This window comes from Lontra canadensis, unplaced genomic scaffold (assembly GCF_010015895.1).
Source record: "Lontra canadensis isolate GAN:19392208 unplaced genomic scaffold, GSC_riverotter_1.0 scaffold2, whole genome shotgun sequence".
NCBI lineage: Eukaryota > Metazoa > Chordata > Mammalia > Carnivora > Mustelidae > Lontra > Lontra canadensis.
The window spans coordinates 7379263-7395853 of record NW_022630996.1 but is presented as its reverse complement, the minus strand read 5'-3'; the positions used below and the strand labels follow the sequence as shown (position 1 = coordinate 7395853).

The 16591-nt window shown below is 48.4% G+C and overlaps 1 protein-coding gene across 8 annotated transcripts in view; it reads right to left on the bottom strand.

Moving 5' to 3' along the window:
• The window catches only part of HIPK2 (homeodomain interacting protein kinase 2), a 171376-nt gene that overhangs the window by 31856 nt on the left and 122929 nt on the right, over positions 1-16591 (bottom strand). For 4 of the 8 annotated variants that reach the window (XM_032867811.1, XM_032867821.1, XM_032867844.1 and 1 more), the window contains exons 3-9: positions 16042-16165; positions 15654-15773; positions 13751-13837; positions 11664-11848; positions 7225-7387; positions 3450-3654; positions 2408-2529 (exon numbers count right to left, since the gene is read on the bottom strand). In XM_032867811.1, coding sequence (XP_032723702.1) covers positions 2408-2529; positions 3450-3654; positions 7225-7387; positions 11664-11848; positions 13751-13837; positions 15654-15773; positions 16042-16165 — 1006 coding nt within the window. The remainder of the gene's footprint in view (positions 1-2407; positions 2530-3449; positions 3655-7224; positions 7388-11663; positions 11849-13750; positions 13838-15653; positions 15774-16041; positions 16166-16591) is intronic. The other 4 variants (XM_032867829.1, XM_032867836.1, XM_032867853.1 and 1 more) reach the window with 1 other exon arrangement.

Below are 16591 nucleotides of genomic sequence, written 5' to 3'. Positions count from 1 at the left end.
GCGGCCTACTTTAAATATGGAAGGTTCTCTGTTTATAAATTTTCAGCAACACAACTCTGTAGGCCATCAGAAACTGGTGTCAGTGGTTCCTGCAGTGTCATTTTGGACATAAGAACAGAGATGAAGAATGATAAATATCCACCTTAAATAAGCTGTTCCAGAACACAGAAGAAGAGGGTAATAATATCCAACATACTGTATGAGACTGGGATGACCTCGAAGCTCAAATTAGATAAGGATTTTATAAGAGAAAGAAATTATAGGTGACTTCTCACTTCTGAATATAGATGAAAAACACTAACCACAGTATTTACAAACAATCCAGTATTGTAAAGCGTAAATGCGTATCAAACACACGTGATCAAATGAAGCTCATCTCAGAAATACAAGGACAGTTTAACATTAAAAACCTGTTAATGCAACTTGTCATATTAGCAGATGAATGAACAAAAAACACATGAGTATTTTAATAAATGCATAAAGAACATGTGATATAACTCCATTCAAAAGGTAGCAAGCTTGATAAAGTTTCTGTCAAATACCAATGGCAAACAAAGTATGGCAAACAGAAGAATTTCCTCTAAAGTTAGGTACCAGTCAAGGATGTCCAGTGTCCACACTGTTGTTGAACATGGCTCTGAGGTGCTGCCGCACAGTGGAAGAAGGATTGTAGAGGAAGAAACAAAGCTAGTAAAAAGGTAGAATCCATAAGAAATCCACAGGAATTCACAGAAACAACCAGAACTACTCAGAGTTTAGAAAGGACTGCTAGATAGGGGCACCTGGGTGGCTCCAGTCATGATCTTAGGGTCCTGAGATCGAGCCCTGTGTCAGGCACCCTGGTCAGCAGGGAGTTTGCTTCTCCCTCTCCTTCTGCCCCTCCCCCTACTCGTGTGCACACATGTGCACACGCATTCTCTCTCAAATAAAAAAATAAAATCTTAAAAAAAAAAAAAGGACTGCTAGATATAACAAACTCAGTAGAGCCAACAGGTTTCATCCTGGAAACCAAAGACAAATAATCAGAAAAGAAAATTAATAAAATTAATAATAGCGACAAAACCTGCTAAATATTTAGGAATTATTCCAAAAAAGGGAAACTTTTAATGAAAAGACTAAAAGATAAATATACAGCTATGCTGTATTTTGTGCATGAAATGACTGAACACCGTAAGGATGTCAGCTTTTCCTCAGGTAAATAACAAAATTCAACCCAAGTCCAGCAAATACAGTTCAGGGCCTTTTGTTTTGTAATGACAGTTGCTAAATGCTGTGTAACTCTGAGTCAGTGATTGTTTTGTTTGTAAGACTGATGGTTAAGTTCATATGACAAAGAAATTCTGAAGAAGAAAATGGGAATGAGGCTTTCCCAGACAGCAAGGAGGGTGTCAGCTTTAATAGTTAAGACAGTGGGCCATGAGAAAGGCCAACTGAGTAGGGAGCCCAAACACATCTTTGCAATTCTGCTACATTAAAATTAAGCCCAGAAACTTCTATTCAACAGAAGATACCATATATAAACTGTCTGTAGGAACACTCTGAGAATAGGTTTTGGGAACCTACTTTATTTACAAATTAATGTGCTTCTAAACTAACAACATTTAGGTTAAGCAATCCTTGCTGTCCAACAATGGAAACGATTCTGTAGAAGGGTTTGTGTCCTGATTCTCTCACCTGATGGCCATGGGACTCTGAGGCAGGGACTATGCCTGTTTTCTCTATTTGTCACCCAGAGACAGATACCTTACTTATCATGCTGTTGTGGGGATTAAATCAATTAACAACTATAAAGTGTCTGGCATAATGATGGTGTATTTGAGTGCCGTTAAAGACTGTTATCACTGCGTCACTCTGTTGCCTTAAATTTCCACAACATGTTACACATTTTCAACCACTTTCACCTCTGTGTTCTCATTCTACCTTCGGAGTACCTATGTGAACAGATAAGGAAGGTTCCAGCTCACAGCTTCTGTGATCCTGGTTTTTCAGCTCTGTATGAAATAAGGAGATAATCTCCAAGGCTCTTTTTGGCTCTAAAAAATCATTTCTATTTTATAAGAAAGAAATTCAAGGCAAAGAAATGTTAACTGACTTGCCTTAGGTCACAAAGTTATTAGCAGAGTTAGGATTAAAACCTATGTCTCCCATATTAATTTGCATTATAAAGCTACAATAGTAATAATAATTTCCCCAGACTCTCCCTGTGTCTAAATTTCTTTGTGGAATTACAAGCAAGATACGTAGGAAGGTGATTCACCTGGGGATCATTCAGAATATTACTGATCTATTCTAATGAGTCAAAGCGCCTAACTCATCGTCAAGGAAGGAATTAGTGGAGATCTATCTCTTTTGTGAACAACATTAACACGGATAATGGCAGTACGCGTAATAATAAAGAAAGAATTACCTGGGCGAGCAGACCTGGTTGGATCTGAAGAGGTTGTGCTCCTGGGGCTTGAGTGACGATGGGCACGGCGTTCTCCATTCGCACGGAATAGCCAGCGTGCTTCGAGGGCGAGGCCTGCAATCCTGTTCCAGACCCGGGCAAGGGAGAGAGGGGTTGTTGGGGGGGTCAGAAACCACTGGATGTGGAGAATCTTCCTAGCCAGCTGGTCAGGTCTCCTCTCCCCCCCAACTCCAGTCCTCACCATCTGTCACCTGGTTCTTTGCAAGTCTCTCCTTTAGTTTCTAACTTAAAAATTTAAATGCCACAAAAAACCCAACTTTGAACATTTTCGGAGATCAGAAGGTCAAATTAAGGAGTCTGTAAAAGCCTGAAGGGGAACAGTTATGCCAACAAATCACAGCAGAAAAATGGCTTCTAAATGTAAATACACTTGGGGTCTGTCAGAGCCAGGGGTGTCAGGAAGAGTGTACGAATCCACTGGAACAGCATCGACACTGGAAAGGCACTGACTCTGAAACTGAGCCGCCACACACAGGTGTACACAGTGGGGGGAGTGGAAATAAACACCTGAGATTTCTGGATACACGGTAACCTTGTGCACCTCAACTCTGGCTTCTTAGAGCTCTCAGAAGACCGTTGGGGTGCATGGCTCATGAATCATTTGGGGGACCAGCCTAGGAGGTACTTTTCAGGGAGATTTGTGTTTTGCATGAGAAAGGAGGCTACACTGGCTGGCAGAGTGGCAACTCTTTCCAGATAACCGCCCAGAGGATATTTTATTGGATGAAACATAAGCTGACATCAGTCTAACAACAGAAGCGCAGACAACACGCCCCTTTACAGACAGCTGGCCAGGGACCAAAACACCAGCAAGGTGGGGAGAAAAACAACTTGGTGCTGAGGCTTACGTCCTCTTGTTTCTAGGCTGGTTGGAGCAGGAGAGGGGCCCTCAAGTTCAGTGATGCCAGGAAACTGCGGGTACCAGGGCCCTGGAGGTCCCGCAGTAAGAAGCAGGCGAGGGGCCGCGTCTGCTGGTCCTCACCTTGGAAGCCGGGCGGACACACGATGAGAGCCTGCTGGAAGGGGTCGGGCCGGGCACAGATCTGGGCTCCCGTCTGCAGCGGCATGCTCCGCTGGGCCACTGCGGCCATGGACGCCGCTGAGGGCTGGTAGAGTGCAGATTGGTAGTTTAGTATGGAGACTTCGGGATTGGCTAAGGAAAGAGTGGCACTGGTGGAGGTGGGAGCCTAAAGGAGTGATGGGGATTAAACAAAAATAAACAAAAATAAAAAATGAGGGAGGTGGTATGCTGGGAGCCACGAGTCTAAAGCAAATAAATGAACTCAAAAGAAGAGCAAACGAATAAAAACCAAGAGCAAAAAAGCGAAAACAGAGGTGGGTGGAGACACTGCTGAAGTCCCAGGGAGAAGCAGGCACCTGCGGCCACAAATCACCTTCGGTGCTTCCACTCACGCCAATTCCTAACACTGGCGGGGCTCGGACGAGAGGGCACACGGAAGCTTGCGTAATGGAGGTATAAAAATTGCAAAGTTAAAAACCAGGCCAGGAACTATTTATGTTCTGCCTTTCCGCTTTGACAAATGTAGTTCACAACTATCTAGAAGGCCAGGTTTGAGTTCAGGACTCTTCGACTCCCTGGGTTCTGCACTGGAACATGGTGATGGGGTGAGGAATGGGAGGGGGCAGGGGAGGAGATAAGAGCTGACCTCCTGCCTGCCTTCTCTTCCTGCCCCAGCTCCATCCCACAACTTGGGTGCTCTGGGTGCACGCATGCGGACCTGCCAGCTCACACGTGCAAGCTCTGTTCCCCTCTCCCTTGGGGCTGGTGGCACAGTCTGTGCTCAGGAGGATGAAGCCAGGAGGAGGCCACCTGCAGGCCCGGGCACAGAAGGCACAGAAGCACACACGCATGGAGGGAGGCTGCGGTGGGCCTCGGAAGGGGGCCCTCCTGCTCAGGCCTAAGGCAAGTACTGCTTACAGAGCTGCTCAGACGGCTGCAGAGCACGTAACTGCAAATTAACACGCTCTACAAACAGCCAGGGAGACGGACACACTGAGCCTGGGGCTTCCTGTTTGAGTTTGGGGCATTCTTACACTAGTGTTCGGCTCCGAAGGCTGGAAGCCAGAGAGGAGAGTGCTGGTGGGGCAGGAGAATTTAAGTGGAGAGGAGTTCAATAAACTCTGAAATTATGTCCTCTGTCCTGCGTCTTTCGGAAAGAGACATCATTTGAGAATGAATGTCCACGGGAAGCAACGGAAACTCAGTTCTGAACTGGAAACTCTCTAGCTTTGCCCCGTCTCAGCCTTCTTCACGCTGATCCTGCACACGCTAGGGGGAGGAGGGCATCTGTGTCCTCAGATTCAACATGGCTTACAAGTTTTGCTGCTAGAGTTTCCGTGGACTGAAGGATAAGGAGGCAAGGCCACAAGGGTACCTTGGACACACGTAGAAATAGAATTGTAAGAAGGTACGTATACATCTCAAAATTGATAAGTAGGATAAAATCTCACTTTACCAAAAAAACCCCAATTCATTTTACATTTTTATTTGTTTCAATACTTAGACTTTATGGTGAACTTTTGTGCAAAGCAAATTAACCTGTTTGAAAGTAATCACTAAGTTAGGTGGCATACATGTTTGGATTTTAAGATACATGTTGTCACGGTAAGTGGCTGTTTTGGGCTTCCGGGTAGTGTGACTGGGAATGTGTGTGGGATGCGTGTGTGCCAGCATCTGTGTTTTGTTACTGATGACATGCCTTGTGTTTCCTCTCTGTTCTCTCTGCGGCCCCACCTGTCCTGCAGACCCTCCCCATTCACATTCCCACTGTCTCCTGGGCTTTCCTCCTTGGGGACCAACATGCTCCAGGTTCCCACGAGGGGACTCGCCTGTTCCACCTCCCGTGGCTGCCTCCTTCAACTCGTCCATGGGACCTGACTCTTTAATCCTGACTTCTTTAGCTGGGGGTCTCTCTCCTGCTGCCTGGGCTCTGTTTAGTGAGTTCTGGCCTCCACTTTCCCTTTCCAATTCTTCTTGGGGCTGAGGCTAGAACATTCTTTCCAAAAGACTACCTTGTGTCTGTCACCACCTCTGCCCCCAAATCTCCAATTACTGTCTAATGAACACTGTACACGCACTTCAGTCTGGCACGCCTTTCCCATGGTTTGGCCAAACCTCCCTTCCAAATTTATCTCCCTTTGCTCGCTGTGCTCCCGGCACCAGCCAGAGTCCACTCACTGCGGGCTAGCGTGGTGCGAGCGAGGGCCCCGCTGACTCACACACAGCCTACGACCCGCAGTGTTCTCTCCACGCTTCTACGCTTCAGGGTCTCACCCGTGTCCCCTGTGCTCTGCACTGAACCTGAACCCCCCATCAATTGAAACGAACTTCTCTGTCCTATTAACCCTTCCAGAGGCACTTGCATGGCTCAGTTGGTTAAGGGTCAGACTCTTGGTTTTGGCTCAGGTTGCAATCTCGGGGTCGTGAGATGGAGCCCCACGTCGGCCTCCACCCTCAGCATGCAGTCTGCTTGTCCCCCTCTATGCTCCTTCCCCCACTCACTCATTCTCTCCTCAAATAAATAAATAAAATCTTAAAACCACCCCCCCTTCTGCTAGCTGATGTGATGGGGTTCTGGTGATGAAGGACCAAAGCACGGTGGTATTTTGTCAAGCAGCTCTGGCTGTGGACACAGCCTGAGCACTGGGCCAGGCCCTGGGGGGTGGGGGGCGCATTCATTTCTTTGGAGTTCAGGTCTTGGCCTGGCTCTTCCCCCTAAGGTGAGTCTTAAGAATACCAATAGCCCCGGGGGTGGCAGACTCCAGGTGGCCTCTCCTGGATCTACGCAGGGGGACAGAGGGCAGGTAAGAAAAGCTGGGCCCGGCAACTCAATATGCTGCAGGACTGGCCTAGAGACCGGGGAGGTGGGGGAGAGGAGGAGGAGACTGGAGGGGGAGGAGCTGGTAGCTGAGGTGTTCCTATTTCAGGATTAGAACACAGACACTCCTTTCCTCTGGAGGGGTGTGTACAGACACACACAGGAGTGTTGTGACCACTGCAGATTTGATAAGGTTGAAAAGAAATCTAGGGACAGTTAGTTCTTTGGGGAAAGTGGGAAGACCGGAATTTGGGAATAAAAGCAAAATTCTCTTAGATATCAGAGACAACCTGGACTAGGATTTGGAGATTACTCACTCAGTAAATAGTTCCTGGGCATCGTTCATATTTTAAATAACGTGTGAGGTGCGGGGTTCTGCTAATTTTTTGCAAAAAGTTGGAAATGTGTGAGAAGAAAACCTTCTGGTTCCAGCTGCTGGGATTCTGGTGACAGACTGATGAACTGATTTTCCCTGTGACTTGGAGAAAGGACGGGTTTTATCTGTCCTGGGAGAGCACGTGGACCCCATCGTGCGGGGACAAGGGGGGAGGGGTCTGTACTGCACAATTGCCAGCATCCCTTCCCGGGCTCGAATTCTTTACTGGCAGATGTCATACACAAAGCCATTAGAGCAGGAGGCTTTACGTTACTCCCACATTGGGACAGAGGGAAACACAAAGAGGTACCATCTCAGAAAGAGCACCCAAGGAGAGTCCTTTCTGGGACCTTTCTGTGGGACCAGCAGTCCATACAGAGTGCCTGGGTCTCTCAAAGGAAGTAAGTTTGGAAGTAAACAGTTTCTGACATAGTAGAGGAATTCTATGTATGACAGTGTCTCCTGACTAGGTTTGGGGGGGAAATACGACTCTTGATGCTCACCGTCAGCCCTGTCTGCCTTCCCCTTTGCTCCCCACTCACCTGGTTGTGGACAGTGTTCAGCTGGTTGTTGAAGGTCATGGTCAGGTTGGTGGATGTGCTGGGGGCCACATGCGTGATGAAGGGGGTTTTGCTCTGGTTCACTGTGTCATACATATTCACCCGACGCTTGCAAATCTCCATGTTCTGGAAACATGATTTGACGCTGTTCGTGCAAAAGGCAGAGGCAGTAGGGAAAGAGAAGAATGTAATGGAGAGAGGGGAGAAAATGGAGAGAAGAGGAGAAAATGGAGAGAAAGGGAGAACAACGTTAATGCAGTAAGAAAGAATGGGGGAAACTTAACTTTAGTCTACATTTGCAAGAGTCCCCTTTACTCAGATGAACTGCCCCCACTGCCTTATGCTCCCTTCCCCCATGCAGGACTGGTAATGGTTCTCCATAGCATGAGAGACGTGACGGCTCTCGCCGTATTTTCCTTATACCCCTGATCTGCTGAACTAAACCCACCGCTCGTACTTGGCCTTCAGGGTGGCTTCTGACTGGGGACATGAAATAGCAGCTTCTGACCAAAGACAACTTCTCGAGCTTCTGGGGCACCGGCGCCATCTAGGGGATGGCCAAGGAAGGAGCCAACCCAGCACCTTGTCCCTATCGTCACTCTTTGACCCCCTGGGATTGCACGTGTAACAAAAACAGTAATACTGGTGGTAATTAGTAATTGTGCTTAGCACTGGTTGAGAACTGTGGCAGGTGTTTGCAAGCACTCTTTCACTCAGTCCTACAACAACTACAAGAGGGAGGATTGCTGCCCCTGTCTTACGAGTAAGGATGAAGTTTTAAGAGAGGACAGACATGTCATCTGCCAAGGTGAAGAGCTAATCACTACTAGCAGTCTTCACACGTGCCTATACAGCCTCCTCAACCTCCCGATTCACCCTCCCTTTCGCTTTTCTCACCCTTGCCCAGTTACATGAAATAAAAATTCTCTCCCTCATTCTCTTCCTCCATTGCATCTGTGAATCAAAATAGAATCCTAGTTAGGAAAGTAAAGTATAAAAATGTTGCTGACACCAGCATGGAGGAAAAGGAAAGCCATAGTGGCTTCCACCGCTGAGTTCTTGAAAATCCCCCATAGAGGATCCCTCAGAATTTATACATTGTTTCTCATTCACTTCTGTCTTCTCATGAAACTTACTTTTCCTCTAATGCTAACATTCAGGATAGTGAAACAGCACTTAAATTTCAATTTTAAATACTTATGTTACAAATAATGTAATAACTGAATATAAATATTCATTTTCTACTACTTTAAGATTACAAATGGATCCTATGGGTGTGCTAGATTTGGGGCCAACCGGGTGTATGTGGGCTATCCCCAAACATCCTTTCCATGAACGATGCTTCGAACTTGGACGCGCTCAGAGAATCCTTCCTTTCTGAGTTAATGACTACTTAGAATGGCCACACTACAGACGTGGAATAAACACTTATTGACTGACGACCCTGGAGAGAAAGGAAAACCTATTCTATGGTAGCTAAGAGTTAAAAACACTAGCAAGAATGCTGGTGATGCCAACATGCTTGGAGCATCTACGAAGTACCAAGCAAATGGCTAAGTGCTTTCACATGGAAGCTGAAAGAATAAAACGATGGGTTTTGTATTCTTTTTGGAGTGTATTTAAACACATTATATGGTTTTGTGACAATTCAACCTAAAGCTTTTAGACTATGAATTTTCTAACTGAAGTGGTCTGAGTTTTGAGTTTCATGAAGACAGGCAAGCACTTGTACTTCGGGGTAATTCTGTGAGAATGGTTTTTAAGGAATTTGTGCACTAGCCTCTTGGTATGGAGAAGGGGTCCCTTTCACCTGTTAATCTAGATGTTGGGGCAGCTCTGGCCCAGTCCCAAGCTTGAGGGTGGTCCTCAGCAGTGTGGGCTGGAGGTTTCTTCTTGCCCTATAGTTCTCATGGTCTTCCCAGCCAGTTCTAGGGCCCCTGAGGGGTTAGGCCTACTCTCAGGTAAGCTAAGGTGTGCTCAAAGAACTGTCTTTCCTTCTGGGGCCCATTTTCTGAATTCTAAATTGCCAGGGATCCTCTTGGACCTACACCGAATTCTGCACCTAAAGCTGATGCTCATGGTCTCTGAGCTTGGTCTTCATCGAGTACAATGAAGCATTTTATTCCCACTTCCTTCACGGGACCCAGAGACGGGCAGGGCCCTGAGGTCATTCAACCATGCCACTGACTTTCTGTGGGGGACTGTGTCATCGACTGTGCAGATGGCTGACGGGAGCCTTCTAGAGAGCAGGACTCCACCTCCTGCCACGCTGTTCCACAAGTGTCTCACTTTGCCCCGAATATGAAGAGACTGATCTCACGGGAGCCCTATCCAGTAAATCACCAAGTGTGCCTTCCTTCTGTTGTACAGACCGACTGCTAGACTTACCCCTCCACCCCAAAAGCAGGACAAATCCCGTAATGAGAGTCTGCTATGGAGGGGTTCAAGTTCCTTCTTTGTACTGGAGGCTGGTTGTTTCAAACCAAGGAAACACTGATTGTGGCAATGTGATCTGACTTACTCAGTGTCAACTGATAAGGACAAGCACTGAAATTAGAGGTGGTATGGAGGGGGCCACACACTCATTTCTTGCCGCTCGGAGAGGGTCAAGTCCAGCCTGAGCGCCGGCCGGGACAGGCAGAGGTCTCTCTCATGCTCAGCCTCCCCAGGCATCCCTATATCCTAACCCGAACTAAAATCAGGCACTCTCTCGAGCATACCACTTCTCCCCACACACACTTGGGGATAGGACTTCTTATTCTGTCACATCCCAAGATCTCAAGGTTGAGACGCTGAAGTGCTACCCCTTGTTACCCTCCGTTATGGGCTGAATTGTGCCCCCCATCCCTGTGTTGAGGTGCTGAGCCCAGTGCTTCAGAAAGGGCCTGCATTTGGAGACAGGATCTTTAGAGAGGTAAAATGAGGCCGTCAGGGTGGGCCTCATCCAGTTCCCCGAGGAGGAGGAAATCAGGACACAGATGTGTACAGAAGGCCCAGGGAGGAGGGAGGGAGGAGAGGGCCATCGACAAGCCAGGCAGAGTTGCCTTAGAAGAAACCAATGTAGCCAAACACCTTGCTCTTGGTGTTGGGTCTCAGTCTTCTGGAACACTCCCCCCATCCTGCCACCCCCTCTCGCCATCCATCACTGTGGCCTGGGCCACCTTGCTCCTCCACTGTGCCCCAGGCCTGACCCACCGGTGGAGGCTTCGGACATCAGGCACTATGGCTTCTCAGCTACTTCTCAACCCAGTGGCCTGCTGTCATTTCCTAGCCTGGTGACAATGGCCTTGCACTCCCGGCCCCCACCCGGCTCCTCCAGGAACGTCTGCATCCTTCTCCTCAATCCCTCGCTTACCACAGACACCTTGTGCCAGCATCTGAAACTGTTCTAGTCTCTTCCTATCAGAAGAACCCCCTCGGGCCCCTCTAGTCAATCCTGTTTCTCTCCCGCCCAGTCTTGCAACCGGCTAAACTGGCTGCTGCTTCCCCTCAAACAGCTCTCAGGCCACCAGCAACTTCCCCGTTGCCGACCCGGATGGGCCTTTGGTCTCCCAGCTCCTCTGGCCTGATGGAGCAGCGGCAGGCAGGTCTCTGTTCAGCCTAACTTGAACCAGCCATCCCTTGCTCAGAAGTGCCTCTGTGGGACTGAAGGATGAAGGCCCCCATCCTTAACATGGGGCCCTGCCCGGCCCCTCCTGAGGCCTCTTCGCCCCAGAACCCCGGCCCCCATGCCACCCGCGCTGGGAGGCCCCACGCAGGCACCGTCCTTCCTGCCCCTGCCGGCCTCCTCCCTGGTGCCCTGTTGCCCGTCCTCCTGCAGTCACCCTGCAGGGGCTGCCCTGCCCGGCCAGACGGCAGCCTACTTTCCCTGGGAACAGCCGCTTCTCTGGGGATCACGGGTTTGGTGCCTTTCTCTCACCTACAGGCTGGGAGCCCCAGTGGGTGGGGGCTCCCGTTGGCTCTGCCCCATACGGTAGCGGCCCGTGGCACAGCACACAGCCCGCTGAACGGATGAACGACTCAACCAACCGGAATCCCGGAATCCCCACTAGACCGAGGCCACTCCAGCATGGTTCTGGGCGTGACCTGCGGTGCCGAAGGTGGCTCTGCTTCACAGACGCTCACCTTCTGAGCACTCCCTTTACGCACAGGTCCCAGGGGCCGGTTCATCCCGCCCCACGCTCTCCCGCCTCCACCAGTCCCTCCTTTTTGGTGTAAAGCCAAGTGTGGCCCTGGGCGCCCCATCTGGCCGCTGCTGTTTTTACAAATAACGTTTGATTGAAACGCAGCCTCACTCACTGGCCTCCTGCTTTCAGCTGTAACAGCAAGAGCTACTCTACAAGCCTAAAATATTTACTACCTGGGACTTTAAAGGAAACGTTTGCTGACCCCTGGTGAAAAGCACTGAGCAGGACACCTACTGTGTACTGTGGGGAAAATCGAGTAGGTGTGTCATGGTGACGAAGGGGTGGTTCAGGGTTTCGATTGGAGTGATTCTCTTATCAGCATCTATGGTCAGCATCTTCTTTAACAGGTCGATGAACTCCCGCCGGTCTGCCTTCTCCACCAACATGTCACTGCCTTCCAAATCTGTTGTCATGTTCACCTGGAGGGAAATCGGGACAGGTCACCAAAACCCTGCTGTGCCTCCCCCTTCCCCCGACTGCCCTTATTCTCTGCTCAAAACTCCATCTCCCTCTCACAGTCTCCCCTTCCCGATCCCCAGGAGGCTGTCTGTGCGGGGCTCCTGCCACCTGCATGGGCTGTCACTGCCTATAGGTTGTGGCTGCTCCCTTTCCAGGGAAGGCCGAGGGAGGCCAAGGGCACAGGCTGTGGCAGGTACCCCAAAACACGCAGGAGTGACAGGATGTGCACTGTTCCTGCTTCCATCAGCTGAGTTGAAATGTACCTCACATCACACCTCATTGAAAATAATCCCAAGATGGAAAGACTTCTGGGCACTGGCTGCATAACAATGTGGATGTACTTGGTACTACTGATGTACCTGGTACTACTGAATGTACTTGGTACTACTAAATGTACTTTGTACTATTGAATGTACTTGATACTACTGATACTACTGAATTAGATCTTTAACAGTGGCTAACACGGTCAGTTTTATGTGATGCATATTTTACCACAACTCAAAAACAGTAACTACGACCAAGTAGTAAAAAATGAAATATAAAAAAGGTTATTTATTTAACCTGCAGAGGCCAATGTGACCCTTTCCTCTGTCTATAGTGTTTGTGTCCTCTGGCAGTGCCCTGAGTTAGGGCCAGAATTAATTTCAGCCCCGTCTTTACGGGGCTTACCTCTGGCCAAGGCAAGGAGGATATCTGAACACCGGATTTTTCTCCCAAGAGCAAGCCTAGGGCAGATTTTGAAAGATTTGTTTTGTGGTCCTTTCTATTATTTTCCAAGGCATGCTCTGGAAAGCAATTTCAGTTTTCTTAGGCAATCTAAACTTCTAATCAACTGACAAGTATCCTTTACTCAGTATCATGATTTTTGGTTACACTCACCTTCAGTAAGAAGTGTGCTGAGTGTTTACTGGTCTATAGCTTTACTTCTCATTGCTTCTAAGAAAAACTCTCTTTGAGTTGTCCTGATTTTAGACTGTCTTTCCACTAAAAATAGCTAAAGTTCTAGAATTTTCTCTGGACACAAAGGTGAGAGCCTGTGGTCCCTCCAATGAGCCGAGAGAGACTGACTGAAGTGGGCTGAGTTGTGTGACAGCAAAAGATATGTTTAGGTCCTCATGCTCAGGACCTGTGAATGTGACCTTATTTGGAAACAGGGTCTTTGCAGATGTCAATCAAGTCGAAATGAGGTCATATGGGGTAGGGTGGGTCCCAAACCCATGGCTGGTGTGTACATAAGAGAAAGAAGCAGGACGTTTGGGTGCACAGATAAGAGGAAAGCCAGGAATAAAGGCCACATAAAGAAGGATGAAGAGGCTGGGTGAAGCAGTTCCCCATCAGGGAACACAGAGGACTCCAAGGGGCCAGCAGACACAGGCCTGAGGCACGGGTGCGAGGCCTCAGTTTCTCTCTAGAGCCTTTAGAAGAGGCTGGTTCTGGTGGTACCTTAATGCCAAGTTTCTAGCTTCTTCAAGTGTGAGAGAATAAATGTCCCCTGTCTAAGTCACCCAGGTGGTAGTACCTTGTTACAGCAGCCTGAGGGGATTAATACACTGAATCATGGGTGTAAGACTCAAATGTGCTGGGGAGCTTGAATTCTTCTCATGAAAACATCACTAAGATTAGCCAGTTTTTTTTTTTTTTTAAACAAATGGGAACCAATCAACTGAAACTATTTTTAAAGAGCTAGTGTAAGGTTTTGAAAATGTTCCACCAACCCAATGGTTTTCTTACTATGAGTGGTGTGTCACTGTTCAAGGTCAAGGTCAAACACGGCAGTTCCACCTGCCATCTTGTATTAGCAGAAGTCTTGCTGCACTTGCTTTGTAAAGGGCTAATATTGCATACTCACCCAGGGGGCTTACCTGGGCCATGTCATCTAAACAGTTGAAAATGTACTTTCTTGCTTCTTTTGACTTAATTCCTGTCTCTGCTTCATGGTCGTCTGGTGTCTAGTCAAAAGAGGCAAAAGCTGATTGATTGGTCATGTGAATTCTTTCCTCATCACTGACTCCAACCCTGGAACTTCTGCTTCTCATGGAGAAGTCTTTTTCCCATCTTTCAGAGGACACTTCGAGTCTTCTTAAAGTGACCTGCTCATTCTCCACACAAACTCCTCTCTCTCTTCTCTCCTTCCCACAGACACCCAGCCTGGTGGGGGCCTACTCTAAATAAGATCCAGAGGGTTCCAACAAGAATATGCCCCATCCCTGATAACCTTCATTCTCTCCTGAGTTTAAGGGATAAGGTGAGGTTCCACATGTGGAAAAGCAGATGCCCTTTTCCACATGGTTCTATAAATCTCAATTTTATTTCTCAAACTCTCATCCAGAGGCTCTCACTGCATTCCAGGCACTGTTCTAAAGCCCATGAGCTCATTCTATATTCTTTGCAACCATCCTAGGTAGGACGATGACCAACCCATGTTCTAGAAGGACAAAGAGGAATGGCAAGCTTAAGGAGTCTGCCAAGGAGGCATGGCCAAGAAGCGGCAGCTGGCTGCAGAGTCAGCCTGGGGCTGGATCATGCACATAGGGTGCCTGTACTGGCCTTGGTCTTGGAAGTGGCCATCTCCAATTATTAGGGGTTTCTGGACTCATCCATGGATCACAGGTAATTGATCCTCCAAATCTCACTCAAGGATGCCACGCCTGGAGCTGCTAGGATCCAGGCTCTGATCCCAGACAGAGAGGACTGAGGCTCCTTGCTAAGGCACAGAAGCCAACCCTGCCCCTGGCTGGCCTCACCCTCCTCTACCCTGGAACTCTTTTTCCCTGGACCTGACCTTGAGCTACTCACTCTCACAGTTGCCAAAGGCCGGCCCTCTCCTCAACAGCCTCAGAGTGTTGCTTAGCTCTCAAATCTCTTTTCTATATCTGCAACCACGGGCCATACTTTATCATTAAATCGTATTAGAATTCGGCTGTGGTTTTTGTCAAAAAAGAAAAAAAATACCACACACAACCAACAAACAAAAAACCCCACCTACTCTCTTGCAAAAAAAGAAACACCTAAAATGAACATAAAACATACTTAAGACTTGCATTATTTTCTCCTTCCTAGGAAAATACATTAATTTTAATTACTAGGCACAGATCAAAGTGAAAGCAAAATATGTTTCCGTTAAAGTAAAACCACCCGAGAGTTTACGGTATGCAATGGTGCGCTTTACCTCCTGCTGACTGGGACCAACAGACCCCTCCCTAGAGCCTTGGATGCCATGTTGCTGAGGCTGTTTCCTCTGGCTAAAAGACCCTCTTCATCCTTTTGGGCCCGGCTCAAATGCTCCTCCCAGATCTTCTGTCCCAGGCAGTAGTCAAGGCTCCCTCCTTATGGCCCCACACTCTGTTCCCACCAGGGACAGAGCCCTTGCGACAGCGGGACTGGGGCGGAGGGGCTTCGGCTCGCCACATGCATCCAGGCTCCCTTTGGACTGGGAGCTCCTCGAGGGTAGGGAGTGGTTCATTTCTGTCTCCAGAACAAACCCAACAAGTTGTGGTTTACTGGGATTATATCCCAGAGTTTAGCCACCAGAATTTGGGATCTGAGCTTTGCAGGCAGCAGGCTGAGCCAAGTGGTGCTTTTGAATATCCGAATTCATCCATCTCACACATCAACAGCAGTCACCCCCTCTCCCGTGCTGCTGACTGAATCAAAGCGAAAACCACAATCTGTGCGCCGGTGGCCAAAGCTCCCCACTAACTGGACAGTGCCCTTCATCCCCGAGTGTCAGGCATTGGGGAGGAGTGGAAGGGACGCTCTTCCTACCTTCAGCCTCCACAAAGGATATGGTGAGTCTGTGTCACGGTTGAAAAACCTAGTTGTCTTTGTCCCTGCGCTTAATAAATATTCAGCTGGCAAACCCTGTGTTTGTGAAATATACCGGATCTGCAAGAGAAGATGAGAACGAGGTCAGGGCGTTTCCTGTCGCTGTACATATGGTGTACTTGTGGCTCTGGTGCCTTTGAGAAAAAGATGACAATTTTATAGAGAAAGAAAGAAGTAACAGAAGATAAAGGGGCAAGAAAGAGGAATAAAGAAAGAAAAGTGCTGTTCTGAGAAGCAAGGTTTGGGAGACAAGGAAACAGCCTATAACCCAGCCGTGTGTCAGGTTGTAAAGGAAGGGCTTGAGGACGCCTGCCCTCCCTGGACCCACCTGGTCGTACTCGGAAGCCCCCGGATAGAGCGGCCAGCCCAGGAACAGCTCCGCAATGACGCAGCCCAGGGACCACATATCAATTGCCTCACAAAACGGTAAACCAAGGATGATCTCAGGGGCTCTGAAAAGGAAGAATGGGAGAGAGATCATTAGCAATTTGGAAGTGCGGGCAGCTACTTCTACACGAACTCTCCATAAAATTCTATCTTTCAAACCCGGGGTGCCATGACTGCCCCCCTCTGAGGGACCTGTGGTTCTTGTACTGTGTGGCCGTGACCCCTCAATTCTTGGGCTTGGTCCTCCTCGTAAGCAGGCAGTGTGGTCAGAGGGCCAGCTGAGATGAAGGGGAGATCTAGAATAGACCTCCAGGGAGCCCCATCCATTGACTTCATTGCCATTATACTTCAACCAGATGAACTAGTAACCACTTTAGAAAGACTCACACGTTATCTTTTGTAACTGAAGACCCAGGAAACCCAATCTTTAGAGAATGCCTGGTTTTTACAAAGGAATTCTGAAATACAGGTGTTCTACTTTCAGTAATAGA